This window comes from Halichoerus grypus, chromosome 3 (assembly GCF_964656455.1).
Source record: "Halichoerus grypus chromosome 3, mHalGry1.hap1.1, whole genome shotgun sequence".
Taxonomy (NCBI): Eukaryota; Metazoa; Chordata; class Mammalia; order Carnivora; family Phocidae; genus Halichoerus; species Halichoerus grypus.
Genome location: NC_135714.1, coordinates 17685127 through 17710290, shown reverse-complemented (window position 1 = coordinate 17710290; position 25164 = coordinate 17685127). Strand labels below are relative to the sequence as shown.

At 40.2% G+C, this 25164-nt stretch overlaps 1 protein-coding gene across 2 annotated transcripts in view; it reads left to right on the top strand.

Moving 5' to 3' along the window:
- ADGRA3 (adhesion G protein-coupled receptor A3) overlaps positions 1-25164 on the top strand; it is a 124714-nt gene that overhangs the window by 94916 nt on the left and 4634 nt on the right. For both annotated transcript variants that reach the window (XM_078068449.1, XM_078068448.1), the window contains exons 13-16: positions 6331-6544; positions 6755-6963; positions 15333-15457; positions 16536-16659. In XM_078068449.1, the coding sequence (XP_077924575.1) occupies positions 6331-6544; positions 6755-6963; positions 15333-15457; positions 16536-16659 (672 nt within the window). The remainder of the gene's footprint in view (positions 1-6330; positions 6545-6754; positions 6964-15332; positions 15458-16535; positions 16660-25164) is intronic.

The window sequence follows — 25164 nt, the reverse complement described above, 5'->3', positions numbered from 1 at the left end:
AAAATTAACATTATTTTGTTCACCTTGCTGCCAGTGACCTCCATAAGGAGAGCCGGTTTGCCAAATTTAGAAGTAATCCAACTTCCCCCACTGCCCAAGACAATCTCAGCTAGGTCAGAATGTCTAATGATAATATATTTACTTGATATAATATACTCAGAGGAAAATTGGCAAGATTTATTTGTGACTCTTCCCTCTGGGAGGGTACTTAACGTACCCAGCCACACTCCTGCCGACCTGCTGTTTTCCTTACTATGTTGTTCGTCAGTAAAAACACACCATAAAAGGCAGAGACACAGGATCGCACACCAGCCCAAGAGAGAGAAGCATGTGTCTTTGAGGAGCACTTAAAATTGATGAACCCTTCTATCTTAGATGATCATAGTTGGTAGAAAGGGATTACAAATGGTGAAACCCTACATTTAATCAATTTCACAAGCTACCCCTCTGGGTAAGGAGAGTTTCTACCTGCCAGAGTAGAAAGCTTTAAATGAACACACTCAGATTTGTCAATTTCACACGATTTTTATCCTCCTAAGATCATCTATGGCCAGAAACCAAGGACACATTACACTATTATTCATGCTTCATTGATGGACATGATTAAACCAAGTGAGAAAGGAAATATATCCTTTGTGACATAAAATTAGTTAAAAATTATAACATCAAAAGAGCAAAATGCTTTAGCACTTTAATAGAAAACTTACTTTACATTTTTAACTTTATTACTAGGGCAATTTTTAGTCTTCTTGCATGTCTTTTTTTTTTTTTTTTTAATGCCTTGAATATACTAAGTAGATAATGCGAACACCTCCTAATTGATGATATTACCCTTGAATGGGAGAATATGCTAACATATGAAGTTAAACCTCTAAAAAGGCAGTTTCTCTGTTAGCAATAGGAACCTTACTTGAATTGCTCCCTACGTATTTCTTCAATCTCTGTCCTGTCTTTGCTACCATCACAGTCTGGTTTGGACTTCTGTATTACCTAAACCATTGTGACTTCCCATGTAGTCTTTGGGTCTCTAGGCTCTTCCTTAAAAATCTATCCTTCTTGTATAGATTGGTCTACCTAGGCCTGCCTGATGTTCGACCAGCACGTCCCAGTGTAACCAGGACAGTCAGTAAGATAGTAAAATACTTCCTTACCCTGTAGCAAATTCAGCTGCTGTGCCAGTTCCCAAGGGCTCCCCGAGCCCTGCTGGTCCTCTGGGGAGCATCACCCAGTCCATCCACCCTTTAGCAACTGAAGGGCGGGTACCTACAGAACAGAGGGCCTCCAGGAGCCTTCCGGTTTGCGGAACCTGTGCAGGTTGTCTGTGTGCACGTCATTTCAGGTGGTTACTATTGTTAGCATTATCCCTGGATCTACCTGGCATGGAAATTGACCTTGCTCATCCCCTCATGGACACTCCTTGTCTATCTGGAGGCTGGCCATCGGATAGCTTCCTCCTTTGGCATTTATCTGCACTCCTGCCACATGGCTCTTCCTCCCTCCTGTCTTCGGTCCGGTAACAACAGACCTCCCTTGGCTCCTCTCCCAACCACTGGCCATTCCTAGGCCAGTCTCATGCTGATTCTCCTACTAGACTTCCCAGCTCCTACCCTTGCCCTTCCCGGGCAGTTTGGCTGTGTGCAGAAATGTCACCTTCAGGACACCTTGACCGAATACCATCCTGTCGGTCCTCTCCCACCCTCATCTCCTTTATTTCTCTTCCGTACTTTGCCTGTAATGCTCAGCTCCCGTATCATTGCGCGTGACGTACAGGAGCCAGATGGGTTTCGTGGCTCCTACGCCGGACTGAGGACTGCTTGAGGGCAGAGCGAGGGCTTGAGTCAGCAGTGAGTTCCAGTGCCTGGCCTCAGTCGGTCGGCCAGGGGGAGACTGAGGTAGCTGTCGTCTGACTCTTACAGCACCGAATCTCTGCTCTTGTCTTCACCGAATGCTTCCTTCCCCCCTTGGCACCATAACAGACCATGCTACCATCACCAGACAGAACCTGTTTGTGATAAATGACTAAGAGCTTTTAGAACTTGCTGGTGTTTTGAGTTCAATGTAGAGCTGCAATGTAGCCTAAAAGAACTGGTTCTTTAAAGTTTTCTTGACTGGAATTTAGAAATCAGTGTTTCTCTCTGCATCCCCTATTTCCCTCGTCCTCGACACCTAGGGTTTTAGCCCAGCTGAAGTTCTTTAACTTTCCAGACCAGTTGTGTATGTCTTCATGCCCCCTCCCTCCTTTCTGCCCCTTCTCCTGCCCTCAGTCCCATACCCCTGCCCAGTAAGAGCCTTGCTCCTCTAAGACTCCATTCAAATAGTACCTTCCTTCTCTTCCTGAGAATTCATCACTGCCTGTTAGTTTCCTAGTGCTTTGTTCGTTCTTCTACTGAATAATTAGAAGCTGGTATCATGGCAGGTTGAGTTATACTGAGAGGCCATGGGATATGGGGACAAAGAATGTAGTCTCTGTAGCCCGATATCCTGGATTCACATTCTTCTCCCCCACTTAACAGCTGTGCAAACTTGTGCAAGTACCTGAACCTCTCTGAATGTCAGTTCCTCATTTGTTACATGGGCATCATGAAATAGTACCTACCTCAATGGGTTATTGAGAGGATTATGTGAGGCAAATGTGTGGACATTCACAATAGTGTCCAGCACAGAACAAGCGCTTAATAAATGTTCTTGTCATTGTTTTATTGTTGTTGCCTCTACCTTGTTAGATTATGAATATTTGAGGCAGGGACCATGGCTTACTCATCGAATGTCTCCAGAGTGCCTAGCACAGAGCAACGAAACATCCAGTAAATACTGTTTAATTATTACCTTGCTAACTAAAGCTTAATTAGCAAGGAAAGTTAGTTAAAAACTTGATTCTGAAGGCAAACAAAATCCCTGTTAATCTTTAGCAGTGAGATAATCAAAAAGTGGTATGCATTTAATAACTAATTATACACAAGAAAATTAGCACATATCATATCTATCTGTTTAAAATCAAGAGTGTAGATTGTTAAGACAACATCAGTAAATTAGTATTTTTATTATTTGTTTTAGTATTTTATTGTTTTAAGGCAGGTGCCTCTTTGACTCCAGTTTTAGTGTTAGAATTCTATAGAAGTGAGCAAAATTAGGATTTCAGGAAATTTTAATGTATTAACTACACAGTATCAGAAGTTCTGATTGTTTCATAAGGAAAGGTGTTAAAATCTAGTGGAAGTATTTGAATTAATATCCCTTATGATGTGTATTTTCTTCCCAGTTTAATGTCACTGTAAGTAGGGAAATATACATGAATTTTGCAAATAAAATAAGAGCTCTGTGATAACATCCATTTCATGTATGTTCATACTTTGTCAATTTTTAGTATTGAAATTAATCCTAAAAGTGAACTGTGGAAGTCAAAATATGATGAGGTTCTAGATGATTGTTGGTAAGTCTTCCCGGCCCCTCCCCCCCCAGCCTCCAGATAACCACATGCCACACTGAGGCAGTAATAGTCATAAAAATACCACCCACAGTTATGTAGCCATACTTACATGACCACAGGGGGTCCTGATCCCCTGTGGTCCTCACAGCCATTTGTTAGAAAGATCATCATTCGATGCCCATGACAGATGAGACCCAGGGAGTGTAAACAAAACTGTGCCGTGTTAAGGGGCCACGAAGTGGTAAGGCTGGGACCCACATCCTGGTTTCTTGTTTCAGATCTTATGTTCCTTTCCCCAGGGGTGGCAGGTGACCTGCAATAGTTAACATTAGACTCCAAAAACATATATTTCCCAAAGGGTTTTAAGAGCGCTTTTTCTGACTTATTAGCTATAATTGCCTTGTGTTTCCATTGCTGTGATCCATACATTTTAAATTAATAGATGGTTTAAATGAAATGACAGACTGGTTCCTTGCCTTTAGGCCAAGTGGCAAAAGGTAAAATCATGACAGATGTAACAAATGGGTGTTCCTCGGTGATTTGGTTCATGAAATTTACAACTTTTCCATAATTAACAATCACTTCTTTTAAAGAAATGAAATATACAAATATATTCTTACTATAAAAATCCAAACATTATCCATTATTGATGCAGTTTTTCTAGCACTCCTAGCCATCCTCTGTCCATTCCAGAGCCCCTGTAATTATTATTGAGCCATATTCCATTATTGGACTTTAAAGGGTATTTTAGAAGCCAAAGTATGTAGCTTTCGTCTCTTGGTGATCCGTTCATACTCTTCTGACTTTTTATAATTTGCTGTTGTTTGGATGGTTTTACAAGTTTAAACTTTGGTAGAAAACATTTTCTGACTTCCAGAAATCAAAGATGTCATTTCCTTTTTCAGCTCTTTTAAAAAGTGTCAGTATGTCTTCTTTTTAAAATTAATTTGATAACCCGTAGGTAATGCTTTCCCAGAGAGTTGTGCTTTGCTTTTGAGTCGTTTTGTGTTCACAGTAGTTATTTTATTGAATCGTATAGTTCTTAAGTTTTAATAAATGTCCAGTTTGTAACGCTTTGTCAGGATTTTGGCCTTTTAACTAGTCAATCTGTTGATGTTTTTCCTTTTTTGCATACCTCATTTCACACTTCAGGTAAATTTATATACAAAATAGAAATTTAATAGATGAATTTATAACAGACTTTGTGTCTCCATCAGGTTATTATGTTTGTAAGTGAGAATAGTAGAAACCTTTTTGTGCATGTTTCTTAAGCAAAATATTTCTACCAATTATCTTCTTGGCATCTTCAATTTAAAAGAAGTATTCACACTTCCAATATTCAGACTTTCAGAATACTTTATTCAGCAGATATTTGTGTGTGTCCAGTGTGTTCCAGCATTGTTCTAAGCACAGCTGTTAAAAACTCATTTTAAAGTTAATCACTTGCTTAAATAGAACCTTTTAAAAATATAATCATGCCACACAGACTTTCATTAGTTTTACAAACAATGGGTTACTTTTATCAAATACAAATACCAGGAACTATTATTAACAGAGGGGGTCCAGAAAAATAAGTGAGATGATCTGCACTCAAAAATCCTGCTACTGTAGTTAAAGGGGCAGACAGTGAGTTGCATTGTGATATTGCACGTATTAGTTACGATAGAGATGTGTGCGGAATGCCACGGGAGGCCAGAAGAGGGAGCAGCTAACTGGAAAAGCAGTATAGCGAGGAGTCATGTAATTCATCCTCCAAAAAAGCCCCATGTTAAGGATGTCTTTCTCCTGGCTGTCAGCCACTCTTATTCTGATCCGTCTTTGATATTGCCTGCAAAATTATCTTGCTAGAAATCAGATCTGCCCAGTTCAAGAGTTTGCCAGACAAAAGAACAGCAGAGCATTTCAGCAAGGGATCCTGGCATGTGCAGCACTCCCAAGTGGCATAAAAAATGTAGGAAATCTCAAGGATTGATATGTTCAGGGTGGCCAGGTTACAGGTGGTGGAATAGGGAATGTTAGAAGAGGAATTTGAAATGTAGGTTTTAGCCAAATCATATGATGTACCTAGGATTGGGGGGGGGCAGTGTTCGCTAAACATTGGAGAACTGGGGTGCTCTTTAAACTAATTTAAGATCAAATATGTTTCTTAGGAGGAAATTCTGTGGATTGGAGAGAGATTGATGTCAAGAGAAAAACTTTGTGATGAATTCTTAAAACGGAATTTTTTTAAGTGGTTAATTATTTGCCTCCTTGGTATACAGATTTGTTTTTTATTGAATGCTAAATAATTTATAGTTTAACAATCCCTAATAAAGAAGTATGTAAAACATTCGGTGATCAGCTGCTCTGTTTGTTACTATGTTTCTCTAACCTGATTTCTAACATGTTTCTTAGTCTCAGGGGCACTTCTGCTAAGATCAGAGTTTTCTTGAATCTAAGTTTCTATTAAGTCTGTAGAATTTCTTTTTGTTGACAGTTTGAATCCATCCTGAATCACCTTAGAGTTCCATAAGTCCAAATTAATTAAACTCACATTTGTGGTGGATTGCATTGGTGCTTATATCTAAAATTGATCATTGTAAAATGGATAGAAAGAGTGATCACTGAGATTCTTGATCTGTTTAATGCTATCGACGTCAGCAGTATTTGTTACCATGGGAAAATTCACTTTATTGTCTGAAATAATTCCTTGTTTACGACTTTAACTCTTTGAAATAGAGTTTGCATTTCTCTTTATTTTATGCTTCTGTGCTTTGGTGTGGTGTTTGGATATTTTGCGTAACTGATAAATTGTTCTAACTATTAAACATTCATAGCCGTCCGAACTATTCTTTCTAGTTTCTGCACACTAATATGGCAACCTTTCTTTGATTTTGTTGTTTTTTTTTTTTATGTATATTCAGAATACTATCGTCGAGGCTTCTATTCAGCTTCCTCCTTCCCTTTTCTCACCAAAGCAAAAAAGGGAAGTCAGACCCACTGATGACTCTCTCTATAAGCTTCAACTCATCGCATTCCGCAACGGAAAGCTTTTCCCAGCCACCGGGAATTCAACAAATTTGGCTGACGATGGAAAACGGCGTACGGTGGTTACCCCCGTGATTCTCACCAAAATAGGTTTGTTACGTGGCTTATGTTCTCCTGTCGTGACTGGACAGTGGGACTTTATGATATCCCATACCTAAAAAATGCTTATTTTTGTTCCTTCTCGCTTTAATGAGTCCCTAGTGAAAAACAGTACCACAGAGTACCCATTCGTGTGTAAGTCGACATTTCATTGTTTCTGAAGTTTGTTTCAGAAATATTTTCATTTCCCATTTTCTCCAGATGGTGTGAATGTGGATACCCACCACATCCCTGTTAATGTGACACTGCGTCGAATCGCGCACGGAGCAGATGCCGTGGCTGCCCAGTGGGATTTCGATTTGCTGAATGGACAAGGAGGCTGGAAGTCAGATGGGTGCCATATACTCTACTCGGATGAAAATATCACCACCATTCAGTGCTATTCCCTTAGTAACTATGCAGTTTTAATGGTACGGCAATTGTTAACTTTATGCATAAACACTAAATTTCCTCATTTTTTCCCTATGCGTAGTTAAGCTCCAGTGAAGATTTTTTTTTTTTTTTTTAAACTTTTAACATAAACTGTTACCTTGTATTAGGAGGTAATATTTGGGGTAATTCTGAATTTAAAGGGAAATTAAGTGACGACTGAGTGCGATGTATGGGATTGAACTTGGTTATAGGGATTTTCAGGAAACTTTATAAGTGAATAAGTTCCACTAAACTTTGATCTTCTGAAATTTGGAGACATTTCGGGTCCATACAGTCCCAACTATTAAACAGGAAAGAGTGACTCATTTGCCCAAAGATACACAGTGAACAGTGAGAGATTTTCCTTCTTTGCCATCTACCACTTTTTCCCACTATACAGCGTAAGTTTTAGACTCTTGAATTTAGAGTAACCGTGGCAATTTTAATTTAGTCACAGTAAGTGACAGTATTGACTCAGGTCGTGTCTTTTCGCTGTTAATGCTAATCACGCTAATGTTGTTTTCTGTTATTTACCACTATTCATATGTTAGTCTGTGTTAGCCAGTTTCTTTAGTCTCAGGGAAACTAAAATGTATAGATATATATAAATGTGTATATGAATGTATCGGAACAGTTCCGTTATTAACGAGTTACTTAAGTGAACCTGGTTCCTGAGCTGGTAAGTGTGAAATTAGCCATACTAGTTTGTATTTTATATTACAGTATATACATGGAGTACGTAGACATGCATTTGGAGAGCAGTGGAAGGAATTACTTAGGAATCTGAAAGACATTTTTGAGAAATGGCACGAGGCTAGCCTGGGAGTGAGGATGCTTATGTTTCTCTTCCTGCCTCCAGATCTGAATCTGTTATCTAGACAGGATTTTATCAAAGCACTAAATAATCTTGAAACATGATATATCTTACTTTTTGTAAATTCTTCTTTTCTTAACAAAACAAAAGCGTGGGGCGCCTGGGTGGCTCAGTCGGTTAAGTGTCTGACTCTTGATTTTGGCTTAGGTCATGATCTCAGGGTTGTGGGATCGAGCCCCATGTCAGGCTCTGTGCTCAGTGGAGAGTCTGTTTGGGATTCTCTCACTTCCCCACCCCCCCACCCCCCCGCTTGTGTTCACTCACACGCTCTCACTCTCTCTCATAAATAAATCTTAAAAAAAAACAAACAAACCCAGAAAGTGTATTTACCACTACAAATGATTTTGAAGCGAGCCTGAAGTAGATTTTCCTGAACTCCTTTTTTGGTTTTCTCTTTGCACCTCAACTAAGTATATACAGTACCCAGCCTCTGGTCAGACAGGCAGAGGAGGGAATAGATTGTTTAGCGGGGTGTGAGGATTGTCTTTCAGTGACCTCCGTCAATACGTCTGTTATTTAGCTCAGCTGACCATGGGTGGAGACTGCAGGAGTCCGACTCAGTCATGTTTGTTTAAGTTATTTATCCTTTTCTTGTGTATAGTTCTTGTTGTTAAGTTTAGACTTCTCCCAGATAGAAGGTGTTTGATATCTGTAATTTTGAGTCTGGTTTCTCTAAGTTCACATTTTATTATTTTGTAGTAACCTTTCACATTCAAGCATGAAGCAATAAAGTATGAAGCATTTTCTTTCAAAGTGTTTTATCGTTCAGGTTTTGATTATAAAATAACCTGAAATTAGAAAGTACTGGAGGAGAAATAATAGAGATACAGCATTGTCTGAACTTTACATAATAAGTAGAGAAAGTTGGGCAAAATAAATGAAACAAAACACACACAAAAGGCATTTTATAGGCTTCACTGTTAATGACATGATACTGTACATGTGAAACTTTTATTTTTATTTAATACTTAAAAGCATCTATTTTTGAACTTCCTAGCTGTTCTTCTAAACTATTTAAATTGGCATAATCCTTTTCTAGAAAGAATAAGCTATTTTATCTTTCATGCTTTTAATCTTTTAAAAAATGTAATACACAATTCTTTAAAGCTAAAAAATACAGTACGGAGATATTTTTCTATTTTCAAAGAATAGCCTTTCTTTTGCTCTTTTAAAATGTAACTGTGCCACCTAGAGGCAGCAAAGTGAAATGTATCTGAAATTGTCAACAAAAATTGTTAACAAAAATTATGGGATTTTTAGAATTGCTAATTAAACATGAAGGCACAGCTGATGGAATTATGCCTACTTTTGAATAAACCTATGTCTGAGATAAAACAGCTATCTTCTAAATTTTGGAAATCAGGTATCTTTTAAATTTTGGAAATCAGCATCTTTTTTCCTTACCTGGCGCTATTTTGAATAATCGATAAAATCCTATTTTTCTTGAAAACTGTCTTAATAGATGGCTTTCTATAGCAAATCTAAATTCCTATTATGGCAGATAAAAACTTTTTCCTGATCGTGCTTAAAAAAACGAGACAAAGAATATATTTGTTTGCAAATCCGGAATAGATACCATGGTTTTGTTCAGTAGATGTCCTTCTGTAACCAGTTGTGTATATCTTAGGTCACAGTGGGAGCCAGAGAAAAAACTTAAGCAGAAATTAGCTCTGCTTGAAATAAATGATCAGAAATAATAGGAATTGAGGCAGAAAGATTCCTGGAAGTTGGGGTTAGTAGGAGACAAAAGAAACCTGAGTAGTAAGGAGGTAACGTGTGGGGTCAGACTATTTGGGTAGTACTGTCGGTGATAGTAGTAAAGATAATATGGCCTCTGTACCGTGATTCCCTTTTGTTACTGTGTTCACACAGAAATACAGGAAACTAGAGAGCTCTCATTTGTTAACTACATCCCTCTAGTGTGGCTTTGAAATTTTGTTTGTATAAAACTTGCTGAATGAAAGCAAACTTCAGCTTCACCTACGCTATAATTAAACATGCATGCTAGCAACATTTTTTAAATATAATTCTTAAATAGGTACTACATTCACAGGGATCAAATGTCTTAGTTATTTCAACACATTAATATATAGTGAAAACTTGACCTCCACCCCTCTCTTCCATTATGGTCACTATCTGGACAAAGTAGGTAACTTGTCACTAATAGAAGTTTCTTGCCTGTTGTTGAAGGGATTTCCATGTATATTGAAACAGAATGAATATCTAGTCCTATTTTCTTCCATTTTTGCATGAATGCTGCATGCTGCAAACATTGTTTCAAACCATGCTTTTTTGCCCCCATGAGACAGTGTATCTTCTGACAGTGATGGTGTCCTTGGAATAATATAACTTATGGTACTTTAGGGTGATATGATGCTGGTGGCTAATTTTCATTAACTGCTTATGTTCTAGGCATTCTCCTGAAGTCTTTACATGCATTAACTTATTTGGTCATTGTGGCTACCTCATGAGGTCTAGTGCTATTATCATTACGCCCAGTTTACAGGTGGAGAAACTGAGGCATAGTAAGGTTAAGCACCATGCCCAACTTTGCAAAGTTAGTGTTGGAATTGGGACTTGAATTTGGACTCCAGAAATCAATGTCTTAGTCACTCCACTAAATCTCCTTTCTGAAATCTTCCTATATCTTCCTCATTCTTTTTTTTTTTTTTTTTTAAGATTTATTTATTTATTCTAGAGGGAGCAAGAGAGAGAGCTCAAGAGCAAGCTTGGGGAGGGTCAGAGCTTGAGAATCCCCAAGCAGACTCTCCGCTGAGCACAGAGCTGGATTCCGGGCTCTATCCCATAACCCAAGAGATCAGGACCCGAGCCAAAACCAAGAGTCTGACTCCCAACCGACTGAGCCACCCAGGCTCCCCAGCTTCATTCTTTTTCACCATTGAACATTATTTTATGTTCCTACCATGACTTATTTAGGTCTTCCTCTGTTTCCAGTAATTGCCTTGTACAATATTATTTCGCATATTTAATAGAAAATCTGCAGGATAAGTTTTCTGAAGTGGTCTCACAGGGGGACCAATTTTGTTCAGTGGGGGTATTGAGCAAAGTGCAAATATAGATCTTAGGTGTATGGTTAATGATTTTTTTAGGTGAATATGCACCTTCGACTACCATCAAGGTTAAGATTTTGGCTTGAGCACTTGTTAGCTCTCCTATGCTTCTTTCTGGTTAATCCCAGCACGTCTCATGAGATATCCCCTGTCCCATGTCTGTCACCATAGATCAATTTCCCTATTCTTAAACTTCATAAAATTGGAATTTTACAGTATATACTCTTTCGTGTCTGGTTTCTTTCCCATCATTACATCTGTGAGATATATCTTTGTTTTTGCATGTAGCAGCAGTGTATTCTTTTTCATTGCTACACAGTTCATTGTAGGAAAATACCAGAACTTGTGTGTTGCACTTTTGATGGGCATTTGAGCTGTTGCTAGGTTTTGGCTCTCAAGAGAAAGCTGCTCTGAGTATTCACGTACATGATTTTTGATGGACATGGGCACTCCGGACTGGAATTACTGGTTGGTAGGTTATCCATATATTTAGCTTTGGTAGCTTACGCCATACAGTTGACCAACGTGGTCGTTTTGGTTTATAGTCTCAACAGTAATGAGAGTTTTAGGTTTTCCACATCCTTGCCAATGCTTGGTAGTGTAAATCTTTCATTTTAGTCTCTGGTGGTGGTATTATGATGTCGTTGTGGTTTTAATTTGTTGTTCTCTGTTGACTAATGATGCTGAGCACCTCTCCATTTTCTTATTGTCAGTTTGGGTATCCCCTTTTGTGAGGTTCTTGCTCAGATCTTGCCTGTTTTCATTATCTTTGACTTTTAATTTTTTTCTTTCAGTTTTATTGGGATATAATTGACACGCAACATTGTGTAAGTGTAAAAGGTGTACAGCGTAATGACTTCCACGTATTATGAAGTGATCACCACAATAAGTTTAGTTAACATCTGTTACCTCATACAGATACCAAAAAAAGAAAGAAAAGTTATAGGCTCTACACTCTCAGCAACTTTCAAATGTACCGTACAGTAGTGTTATCTTAAAACCGGGAGTCTCTACCTTTTGATTACCTTCACCCAGTCCCCCCCTTCCCCTGTCCCCTGCCTCTGGTAACCACAAAAATGATTTCTCTTTCTTTATGAGGGTTTTTTGTTGGTTTGTTCGTTTTGTTTTGTTTGTTTTTAAGATTCCACATATACATCTTGCCTATTTTTACTTTGGTTATCTGTTGTTTTCTTACTGACTTACAGGAATTCTAGATATGAATGGTGAATGGGAGCTCTTTGTTGGATTTATGTGTTGCAAGTATCTCTCCCAATCCATGCCGGTCTTAATGAGTTAGGGCTGCTGTAACAGAGGACCGTAGGCTGGGGTGGTTTATAAAGGGCAGGAATTTATTTCTCACAGTTCTGGAAGCCTGAAGCCCAAGATCAAGGTCCTACCAGATTCGGTGTCTGGTGAGGGCCCGCTTGCTGGCTCATAGATGGCGTCTTTTTCCTGTGTCCTCACATGGTGGGAAGGGCAAGGGAGCTCTCTGGGGTCCCTTTTATCCAGGTGCTAATCCATTCATGAGGCCACTGTGTCCTGATCACCTCCCAATAGACCCCACCTCTTAATACCATCATATTGGGGATTAGTGTTTCAACATATGGATTTTGGAGGGACACAAACATTGTCTATAAAAGTGCCTTTTTCCTTTTTCTCTTAATGTTGTCTTTTTATGAACAGAGTTTCTTAATTTTCCTAAGGTCTTGCTTTTTATAGTTAGTGCTTTTTATATCCTCTTTAAAAAAATCAAGAGTGTCAGACTCTTGGTTTCAGCTCAGGTCATGATCTCTGGGTCGTGAGGTCAAGCCCTGCATCTGGCCCCATGCTCAGCATGGATTCTGCTTGGGATTGTTTCTCTGTCTTCCCCCATTCCTCTCCCCCGTTCCCATACACACACACACACACACACACACACACACACACACACACACGCTTTCTCTCGCTCTCTCTCTCTCAAATAAATAAATAAATCTTTTAAAAAAAGAGATAGGTTTTCTTAGCTTAATTTGTTTTCTTTATATCTGATGTCTATAAACCATGGTGAGCATTTGACCCACAGGCCCAGTCCCATCAGCTGCTTTAAGTGGTTAATAAACACCTGCACAGTAACCTCAGTTTCCCTCTTGGCCCTCAAAGCCTAAAGTACTTACTGTTTGGCACTTTACCCCTTTCCCTGGGTCGGTCTCTCGGCTGGGGTTCTCTTCCATTTGGGTAGGTCATTTTGTGGTGACAATCCAAAATGCCCCAGAAGAAGCATGCCCTGCGGGACCAGTGACAGGAGCAGCTGTGCCTTCCTCCAGTTGGAACTTGGATAAGGGTCTTCGCCCTTTATTTCAACCTCCAGTTTCTTTCTCTATTTCTCTATTCTCTTCACTTGACTTTTGAAAAACACTAATTGCTTTTAAATGTAAATATTATATGCAATGTATTTTGAGAACTGAGTTGGCACTTTGTCTGATGGTTCATTAGATATTATGTGGCCACCTGTGTTTGTTAGCTCTCCGATGAGGCCTGTGGAAGGCATGCTGGCGTGCCCTCCCTCTGGCCCCTACCCAGACCCTGCCAGGTGATTGGTGGTAGCCAGCAAGTGAGTGGTGATGTGTTACTGAACATTTCCTAGAGGAATGTCAAATACGTGGTGCATGGCAGGAGTCTAGAGGCCAAATCTTAGATACCGAATTATCTTATCTGAATAATACCAGTTATTAATTCTGCACTGGAATAGTAGCTCTTTGTAGAAATTGAGAGGAACTGTGTCTGCTTTTACTAGCATCTAACTGGTTCTCATTGCCCCAGTGTTTTTTTGAATTTTCCCATGGATATTCTGGACTTCTGGCAAAATGTGAGTGCATGCAGGCCCGCGGACTATAGACTAACCGTGTGAGCATCTCATAGGGGCAGATGGTGCAGACTTCATGGTGATAGGCTTTTTCTCTTATATTTTCCCTTTTCTGCTACTCAGTTTACAGCCTGTCAGCTCTCGAGGGCTGGGACTACGTTCTGCATTTTGCTGAGTATCCAGTGCTTGGCATAGTGCCTGGCCATGGTGGGTACCCAATTAACATTTGTCAAATAAATAGATGAATTGCAGGTTTGAGACTCATCACGACGTAGTGGAGCTCTCAGACTAGAATTCAATTTCCCATGTTGTAGCTCCAGTTTCCTATTAACTGTGATTTTTGTCAGGCTCCATGGGCCTCTCTTCATCATTTGTTACAGTGAGGGGCTTGTTAAGGTGTTCTGATACGATCTTTTTAGATCTATAATTTGTATATTGTCGACTTCTGATTCTTCAGGAAGATCTGCCCCCTTTTCTATCTAGCTTTTCTAGATGTGTCAGGCACCTCTGGATTAAAGGTGCATTTACTGTGAACGGCTTCCTTCGTCCAGCTGTCCTTTTGTAGCTTCCAGAGTCCGTTTAGAAGGATAATTTCGGGACAGGATCTGGTGACTCTACAGCCCCAGTTTTCTGGCATGGGGACCGTGGCTGGGGCGGAGGCACCTGCCCAGCCTGCTTTGGTCCTTTATAAAGAAGGAAGCCTTATGGTGTCGACTGTTTTCATTTTAGTCGGGCACTGTCTGCATTGTGTTCGGGAGGACAGACGTGGCAGCCACGTTCCCTTGGACCAAATGTCGTGATACTTAACCTCTTTGTGCCTCATTTGCTCAACCTCTACAGTGGGGCTGCTGATGTACCTATAGCTCGTAGAGGTACTCGGTGTAAAGTGCTGGCACGGTGCCTGGATTATGGTAAATGCTTTAGAAGTGATTTGCTGTTATTTACAGTATAGATTTTGAGCTCTTCACTCCCAAAACCGTGTTGCCTTTACCATCTTCAGACATTGTTGCAATCTGATCGTGGGTGTCTCTCCCCTGTGAGGGGCAGCTCTTTAAGGGCAGGAACCACGTCTTACCATTGCGTCCCCAGTGCTTTACCCAACGGTCAGTCCGCTTGTATTTGTTGAACTCGGAGTTGAACTTGACCGCAGATGGTTAGCGAAGCCCGTTTAGGCTTGATTGTCTTGGAGGTACTACTATGCCTTATCACAAGTCTGTTGCTGTCTCTCCATGACCCTCGTAGCAAAGTCAGTATTCAGATTTATCTACATCTCAGATGTAGAGCAAGGGTGTGTGCATGTATAAATATGTACATATGCATGTATGCATATGTATGTACATCTATGCATACATATGTATGCACTTATATACACACACACACACCCCCATACGTACATACACCATAAGTAACTTGCACAGTGGAAGTTAGGAAGGCAGAGTAAGGTGTGAAGAAGATAGCATGAAACATTGGTCCTTGAATAAAACAAAGAGATACGAGGGTCAGTGTGTGGTTCGTCCCTGGAGAAAATCTCTGCATGTCCAGAAACGTGCACCTGGAACGGGACTTTCTTTTTTCCCTCAGGACTTGACAGGATCCGAACTCTACGCCCAGGCAGCCGGTCTGCTGCACCCCGTGGTTTATACTACCGCCATCATTCTCCTCTTAAGCCTCTTGGCGGTCATCATCAGTTATATATACCATCACAGGTAAGAAAGGCAACTTGGCAAATGGGGGACTTCGAGTGGAGGGAGTTTATTTCACATCGAATTAGGATAAAACTGAGTTCAACACCATGCTTTCCTTCCGAAGGAAGAGCCATTACTTTAGAATACGTACAAGCTTCCTTCAGTTCATGCAATTCGAGACATAAGGAATTAGTCCAGGAGATGGTCTGTTTGTTTCTGGGAAAGAATATGGGAGGTATGTGTTGGAGGCTGGGAGGTGGGACGGGGGCAGCAAGCGGGCGAGGTGAGCTGGAGGCTTGTTTCCTGTGGCTGTGTCTTCCAGAAGCCGACGGTGGTGGTACTTCTGGTTGATGCCTTTGTGCATGTTGTGATCTTCTTTGTTTTATAGATGGCCCTTGTAAGGCAGTTTGTGGCATTTAAACATGGAGATGGTTTGTTAATTGGAGGCAAAGCTACAGAAACTTTTATTTTATGGTAGGAAATAACGAACTGGAAGGATTTGCTAAGCAGAAATTCACTCTACGAGAGGTTTTGCTAGAATGTATTTTCCTATTTAAGCTGGACTTACATGGCATTTCTTGACATTTAGTGAAGAAACAAAAGGAGATTTTGATATTAAAAGAAAGAAAGAAAGACTTCAACATTTTGTTATGAAAGGCCAGGAGGAAATGTACTGGGCATTTAGACCGTGTTATCCTAGTAGGTCAAGAAAAGCAGAGATCGGCAGCTTGCAGAAATCTCCTGGAAGCAAACAAATAATCCAGCTGTCATAAGACGTGGTAACTAACAGAAGCCCAGATATTTCTTATTATGGAGAATTTGTTTAGCCTTTAGTGGATGCAATAGTTCCATAAATGACTTGTCTTTTTTAGTGCATGAAGTGAAATGTTAAGAAACTGTATTGAGTTAAATGAGGTCTCAAATCCTGTGTTTGTGTGTGTGTGTGTCTGATAGTACATGTATTTTAAGTAAAATGTTTAAGCATAAAACATTTACGTTTGGCCTTTTATGCAGTTGGAATTGCTAACTTGCGGATGAATATCATAGCCTCCTGCCTCACATGAACTAGCCTGAATATTCATATTTTTCCTTTTAACAGTTTGATTAGAATCAGTCTCAAGGGCTGGCATATGCTTGTGAACTTGTGCTTTCATGTTTTCCTGACCTGTGTGGTCTTCGTGGGAGGAATAACCCAAACCAGAAATGGCAGTGTCTGCCAAGCGGTAAGTCAGAGTGAAAACCTGAAATGGGAAAAAATAATGACATTAGAAAGTAATTTCATGTTTTATTAACTGTAGAAGGAAGCATGTTTTTTAAAGTTGTTTTTCTTTACAGTTAAACTGAGTGTCTGTCACTCACACGTTTTTAACTGGTGTACTCCCAAGTTTTGAACTGTTATTTCACGATTGGACATGTGACTTAGGGAGCTTGTCTCTTTATCCTTGGGAATTCATTGCTACTTGTTATGTCTTTTATAATGCCGAACATTTAATTTAAAAAATTTGTAAAACCCTGACTTGGGCTAAGAAAAAAGTGATATTTTCTGACAATAGGGTTTTATTTATTTACTTATTTATTTAAAGATTTTATTTATTTGAGAGAGAACGAGAGAGAGAGAGAGAGAACGAGCAGGGGGATGGGGGAGAAGGAGAGGGAGAAGCAGGCTCCCCGCTGAGCAGGGAGCCCGATGCGGGACTCGATCCCAGGACCCTGGGATCATGACCTGAGCCGAAGGCAGACGTTTAACTGACAGAGCCACCCAGGTGCCCTGATAGTAGGGTTTTAAAAATTATTTCATCTATTTATGGAAATAATAGGAATTTGAAAAAGATTTAACTGTAAGATATAAAAATCAGAAGCTTCTCGTGTGGTAAATAAGAAAAATTAAAAATATTCAACTTTTAATTTCAAATAAATTATTATAAACGTCACCTTAGTGAACAGTATTCTTCTGGGATATGTATAAAAAAACCAAAACTATTCAACATATGAATAGACATCAAAAATTGTACATATTTCCTATATTTGCCTACTGTTTTCCATATGCATGATAGGAAGTGGTGCCATGTAGTAATTGAGTTCAAACTGCCTGGATTTGGGTCTCAGGTCTACTTTGCTGTTTTTATGGGCAATTTATTTAACTTTTGTTTTAATTGCCAGTAAAACATGACAAAAGACTTACCTCTTTACAAACTTTTAAGTGTACAGTTTAATATTAAGTAGAAGTACAGTGTCGCACAGCAGATTTCTAGAACCGTTCCGTCTCGCATGGCTGAAACGCTGTGCCTGTTAAACAGCAGCTTTCCATTCCCTGCCCTCCCAGCTCTGGGTAACCACTGTGTTACTTTCTGTAGCTTGACTACTTAGATACCTCGTCTGAGTGGAATCGTGCAGCGTTCATCGTTCTGCGACTGGTTCATTTCACTTAGCATAATGTCCTCAGGGTTCATCCGTGTTGTAGCATGGGACAGGATTTCCTTCCTTTTTTATGGCTGAATAATATTCCATTGTACGGATACACCACCTTTTCTTTATCCATTTATCTGCTGATGGACATGTAGGTTGCTTCTATCTCTTGACTGCGGTGAATAAGGCTACAGTGAACGTGGGGGTGCAGAGATCTCTTTGAGATCCTGTGATTTCAGTGTTTAACTTTTCTGTGTCTCAGCTTCCTCACCCATAAGTTGGGACTAATATTTGAGCTGTCAGATGATGTGATTATTTATATAAAAAAAAAACCCTACCGTAATTTACAGATAAATGATTTGAGGTAATGGGAAGGTTTAGCCAAGAGTGAATCCAAGTTTAACATACAGAAGTTGGATGCAGAAATGCAACTATGAGGAAACATAATTAATGTGAAGATGCCATGTATCAAAGAATATCAGGTACCAAGAATGAATAAAAGATGTTCACTATTTACAGGCAAAATTGTAATAGGTATTTAAGAAGACCTAAATAAATGATATACTAGGCCCAAGGACAGGAAGTGTTACTATTAGAAAGATGGCAGTTACTCTGAAATTAATATATACATAAGAGAGTTTTTCACAAAACACAATAAAATGGTTTTTAAATTTACATTAAAAGCAAAGGACCAAAGATAAAGATAGCCAGGACACTTCTGCAAAGGAAGAGTAGAGCAAGGTGACTGTCCTTCTAATCATCAGAACTTAGGAGGCTCTCGTCATTAACACTGCGGCATTTGGGGTAGCGAGAGACATGGACCAGCACAGTTGAACAGAGACTCAGAAGCAGACCCATGTGCAACTCTGGTGTGAGACCAAGGTTTGCATGCTCTTCAATTGTGGCGAAGAGAGACCTCTGTGCAGCATAAAGGAGCTGGGGAAAATCCATGTGGAAAAACATTACAGTGGATCTGTAGTCATGCCTTATAAAAAATGTCAACTTCAGGTGGATTAAAAAACTACCATGGCCAAGCCAAAATGTTAAAATTCACATTAGAAAATATCACAGTCCTTGGGTAGGGATTTCTTAAATACGACACTAAAAGGCATTGACTAGAAGAGATCATTTTAACCAAATTAAAAATAAGAGCTTTTGTTAATTAAGATTCCTTAATGAAAGTGGAAAGACAAGCTAACAAATTGGAAGACGCTCTTCTTAATACATACCGCTGAAAAGGCATTGGAATAAAAAATACATTAAGAACTATAATCAACGAAAATGCCACAAACAACCTAGTAGAAAAAGTGGCGAGAGTGGACAGACTTTTCAGAGAAGAGGATACACAGAGTCCGTATCTGTGGGAAGAGGTACTCAGCATGATCGGTGGTCATGGAGATGCGAATTAAGACAATGAGGTAGCATTTATGCCTTTTCTGTCAGCAAAAAGTCAAGCCTGACAATGCCAAGTCGTGAAGAACATGTTGGGTCCGCATGTTTTCTGCGTCGTGGGTGGGAATGTTAAGCGGATGATTCTGGGAGGCTTTGCGGTCTGAGGTTAACCATGCATAGACCCTGGGACCCAGCAGCCCCGTTCCTGACTCCAGAGTACGCTTGCCCATATGTAACAGACCTGTGTCTAGGAGTATACACGTGCATATGAATATTCATAGCACTGTGCCCAATAGAGAAAACCTGGAAGCAGCCCAAATGCCCATTGGTGACAGAGTGAGTGAATAAACTGTGATATTATGCAACAGTCAAAACTAATGAATTACAACAATGTGTAACAATATGAGTAAGTCTTAGGAATATATGTGAAAAAATTAAGTCCCATAAATTACATCCACCCTGCTGTCTTTTTTTTATAAAGCAAGAAGTAACTAAAATGAAACCGCTCACTTTTAATGAAAATATGTGGATCCAATAAAACTGTAGAAGGAAGGCAAAGGGATGATAAACAGAAGATAGAGAGTAATGATTACCTTGGGGGAAGGGGATTATATTGTTTGATACAGGTTTTGGTCAAGGTCTTGCCTTTTGTCTTGCTGATAAGTTCTTAGCCACTTACGAATAATAACTAATTAAATAAAAGCAGGACGTGCTTGGTCCAGTCACTAGAATGTGTCATGAACCTAAGGTTGACAACTAATCCAGTATTGTATAGCTGACATCCAGTTTAAAATGCGAGTGTGCATAAGAATCATGGAGAGGATTAAGGTGCTGGAGACTTTATTACTGCTAGTGTCACTATTGAAAAAATTACCTCTCTGCTGTGCAGAGTATTTCTGTTGTAGGCCATTAGTACACACTGGGAATCCAACTTGATTGGACCGTACGAGAGGTCAGATAATGGGTCTTGGGTCAGCTGAATCCATGCACAGAAGATAATGTTCTCTCAGCCCTCCCCCCCACCCCTTCTGATTCCTATTCATCTTGTTTGTAGGTCTCAGTTTACTGTTACTGTTTGAGAGATACCGTCCCTCCCCTCCCCTCATTATCCCATGGTGCTTATTAAATTTCCATGATGCTTACAACGCTTCACAGTTGACTCCTGTTTACCTGTTCTCTGTCTCTGGACCCGACGCTCTGCAAGGAATCCCACTGATCTGATTCACCCGTGTTTATCCAAGGATCAGCACAGGACCTGACCCAGAGTAGGTGATACTAGATGCTTAGCAAATGTTTATTGGGCGAATGAACAAAAAAGTCCTTGGTTTACAAATGGTAGAAGTCATTCGACCCTGGAGCCATTTTGAGCAGAGGTTGTGAGGAGAGTGCTCAGCACACGGTGGTGGTAAAGGTAGTCTCGGTTTGTCTAAAAGTATTCATTGTTTTCACGAAGCAGACACCTTGATCTCACTGAGGCAATGAATAGAAAGAGGCCATTGTGAAGATGACTGCCTTTCATTGTCCTGAATGATATTTTATGCCGTTTCTAGAAAGAAAAGGAGAGGAATTTGCAGAGAGTGTTCGGGGCCTCTACATTGAATGTCCATGGCTTAAAGATGTATTTTCTTTTTTTTTTTTTTTTTAAGGGAAAGGCAAGTCTTTAGATGTTTTTGCATGTCATTTGCTTCTGTTTTTCCACTGTTCTTCCTTCTGTGAAAAACATAACACTCTTGCCGTTTCTGACTCAGACATGACTGGCTTCTCTTTGCCGTTTTGGTGGTTCAGTTAGGAGCCAACCGAGCGGGGAGTCGGGGGAAGGCAGGCAGGACTGGCCTGCGCTTCCAGACACTAGTAGGTAGGTTCTAATTCTGTGTCTGCCAGGATGACTAGTATTGATGTAGGAAAGATGTAAAGGTTCGAAGCCAACAGCCAAGAGAGAATTCTTCCGCAAGAAGGTGGTTTTATGAAAGCACGGGGACAGGACCCATGGGCAGAAGGAGCTGTACCCGGGTCATGACAAGTGGCCCGTTACATACTTCCAAGTTGGGAGGGGGTTAGGGAGAGTGAAAGTCTCTAAGGAATTTTGGAAGCAAGGTTTCCGGGACCTTGAGGGGCCTAGCTACTGTTGGGAATAAGTCATTTATTGCCTTCTAATAAAACTGTAGTCATGAGACCCTTCAGTTGGATATCGGTGGGCCATATGCTTGGGGGATGATTGCCAACAGGCATCTTGAGGGGTAGAGATAAAGGAAGTTTCTAAAGGAATTTTTATGTGTTAAAGTAGACTTACAGGATCCTGGGGGTTGGGCTAAGCTTGGCTTTTGCCCTTAGCAAAGTAGTAACATCGAGGCAGCTGAGCCCCTAGAGGAATGTCACTCAAGGACTTGGCAATGGGCTGTAGGTAGTAGGAAATTTAATAATTTTTCTTCTGCCTTTGTTTCCCACATCTGTATGATTAGTCACTTAGCCTAGTAGGGGTTTAACGTTTCTTCTATAAAATAATGGGTTGGGCTAGTTAACTTACATGATCATTAAGGTTCTTCCAGCTGAGCCCTGAGTGCACCTGCTAGAATCCTAATGTGTGCATACCTTATATGCAGTTTTATATGTGCACGTAATCGGTGCAGTTTTATGTTTCTTATTTCCCTTTCAGAGCTCGTATACTTTATGGACGGCGCGAACGGGTTCTACGATGCTTGCCTCCCCACAGTGATGGGTTGAGGTTGTTGGAGGGGCCATTAGGCACCAGCCAGGTCCTTCCCACTCTGAGTCGTAAGTCAGTTCTGGTGGTACGGTCGGTGCGTTCTGCAGGCTTGGACTCTTTTGCAGAAGGAGCTGAAGAAGAGCGGAGTAGCCGAGTGTCAGAGTAGCGAGGGCTGTTCACTCCAGGTGGGAAGGGTCCTGGGTTCTGGGTCATGATGTGCTGCCAAATAATTGTGTGATAATTAATTTTCTGGTCCTTGGTTTCCTTAGCTATGTAGTGAAAAGACATGGCCGGATCTTACTTAAGTCACCTTGTTGCTCTACCACTCCATGATTTAATTTATTAAGTACAGCTCCGGCTAACCTTCTCTGGTGTCCTTTTGTGTCTCTTCTCAAGAGTTTTTCTGCCGTGGCATGTGAAATGCCTTGGGGAAATTTAATCAGTGAATTTGAAGACCTTTTACTTGCCAACTACTGCAAATGTGTTATCTTGACTTTCATATTAACCCCAGGAGGTACTCGTTATTCCTATATTTTATCAATACAGAAATTGGGTCTTACGGGATTGAACAACTTGTCCCAAATCACTAGGCTATTGGGTGGCAGAGGGGTGATTCAGATGCCAGTCTTGCTGACTCAGCTGTCGTCCCCCGTGAGCCGCTTCCCCCCTCCCCACACCGGGGTCACTATGCTTCACTATTTAGTGAGGACCAGCACAGCCTAATAGAAGGGGCATGGGTTTGAGTTGCAGCCCTGCTACTGACCAGGTGACCTCTAGTGATGATTGCATGCCTTTCAGGTGCAATCTCATGGTCTGTAGCTCAAGGTTAATACCCTCCACTGAATGGTGACATTAGGAGGATAAAATGGAAGCACTTACAAATTGTCTTCGTACATTTTGGGGCACACAGTGGTCATTCAATAGTGGAAGCTGTTACTATTTTACATGTATTCATACATGATTATATGAATATAAAGATCATTTTTCTGCACACTCACTCTACATGCTGTACTATCTTAGGGTTATTGGGGGTTACAAATATGATCGTTATAATGTCCGGTCTCTAGTTTGTGAGAGCTTATATGTGGTTCAGTAACATATAAAATGCAACTCTTTAGGATAATTATTTTATATCCGTTTTACAGCTTTGGAAATTGATGTCCCGAGGTCAGGTGACTTTCTCAAGTAATCATCTGTTGCATTTAATTAATCGTTTACATGCCCTATGAATTAGATTACTTATTCCCAAGCTTTACAAACTTTCCACATGTATTTCTGATTTATGTGAAAGAAATTTGACAGGTTGCATTTCAAGTGTCTGATGGAGAAAACAGTAGGAGGTATCCCATTCCAAAAGAAATACCCTCTCTGCCGGTTCTCTGCTCCCCCTTTATTCTGGTTCTCATGGAATATCTGGGGATTTGCTTACATGATGGTTACTAGGTGACATCAGACCCCTAAAATTCTACCATTAGTAATAATTTTGTTTGACTGAAGGCTTTAGTATCTTTCAAGTGTGAACACTCTGGAAATTTTGAAATGCCACAGGAAACACTTCAAAATCTAAAGGTTGAGTTTTCCCTCTTAGATCTAAAACAAGAAAATGCTCCATCTTGTACCTCCTGTGTTGAAAATATTTTCACTCCTATTTTTTAAACTTATTTACTTCACCGCTCGGTCTTGTTCTTCTGACCTCGTCATCTGAGAAACCTCCAGTGGAGCGCCTACCATTTTGAGTCAATACCAGTGATTTGTCTTGAACATTTTGGTGTCTATGTACCAAATTCATTGACACTATTTTTACATCTAGTATTGGGTATGACTCCAGATAGTCTAAGGTTTACTTTATGCTTTTTGTTCTACTTTTCTCTGTAAATTTTGCTTTTACCATACGGACAGTAAAACTAATGGAAACCAAGGAGCCACTTTTCTCCTTATGAAGAAAATAACTGTGAGTTTTCTAGTTTGGCCAAGCTGGACCCACCCTGCCAGCCACTTCCCGAGTCAGAGCAAGATTCAGACTGGACAGTGACTGTCCTCATTTTTGTCCTGCAAAATAAGACTTGGGTTTTCACTTGCCGCATTTTGGCTGCACACTGATTCTCATGAAAATGAACTCTGGGCAGCAATCTAAATGCGGTTATCACTGCCCTAGGTTTGATAATGTCAATCAGTTTGATTTTCTTGAGATCGGAGAGCCATCCTTTTAGAAGGAAAAAATTTGTCTTGAAGATTTTCGTTAATAGGATTTTACCTGTGGTAATTATATAAAAAGAAATGATCAAACAGATAGTAAGTAATTAGTCAGATAAGAAAGCTGAATAGTGTCCTTGATGTTCCAATGATATATACACTTTTCTTAAAATGGATTTAAACCTTTCTTAGGCCCATACATATCTTCATCTAGAATTCTAGCTCCAAATAGAGTTGCTTCACACACAGGTCACATGGTAAACATGCCCTCCATAACCCCCTGGGGGAAGAAATTTAATTAGTGTGACCATTACATATTCTGCAGGTTTCCACGATTTATTGGGTACCTGTTAAGTCTCAAATATTGTGCCCATATAGTCCCTGCAGAAACGCCAGAGATAGTCATTGATAATCTTCCCACTCTTCCAATGAGGAAAATTAATTTAGAGAGGTGACATTATTTACTTAAAACCACACTCCTAATAAGTAATAATAAAAATACAGCTATCATTTTTCTTGATTGCTTATCATGGGCCAGACAATGTGCTGAAGGCTTTATGTAGACGATCTTAGTTAGCCCCACAGTACTTTCATCTCTCTCTCTGCTTACGAACAAGGAAACCAGTGTTTGAGATGTTATGCGCCTTTGCTGAAGTTATCACAGCTGATAAGGGGTGGATACTGGTTTTAAAACCAGGTAAGAGTTTTGATTCTAGACATCACCCTCTTACCCGCCAATATATTCTCTTGCTGACCTACCGTTATCATATACGAAAGCTCTGAATTAGAACAACTCAGGGCTGTCGCACAAGCTTATTCTCTACCTTCCTCCTTAAAATGGGCCTCAGAAACCGAACTCTACTTTATAACATGGCGTCTGGGTGAAACACACCTTTGGTTTAATGTTGTGTAAGAGTCAATTCCATGGTGTCTGAAGGGTTATCTTGGGTAAACGTTGTGTGTGGTCTGTGGGTCTCCTGGATCTGTGGGAGGACATGATCCTCGTTACACGGCTGTTAGAACGCTTTGTTTC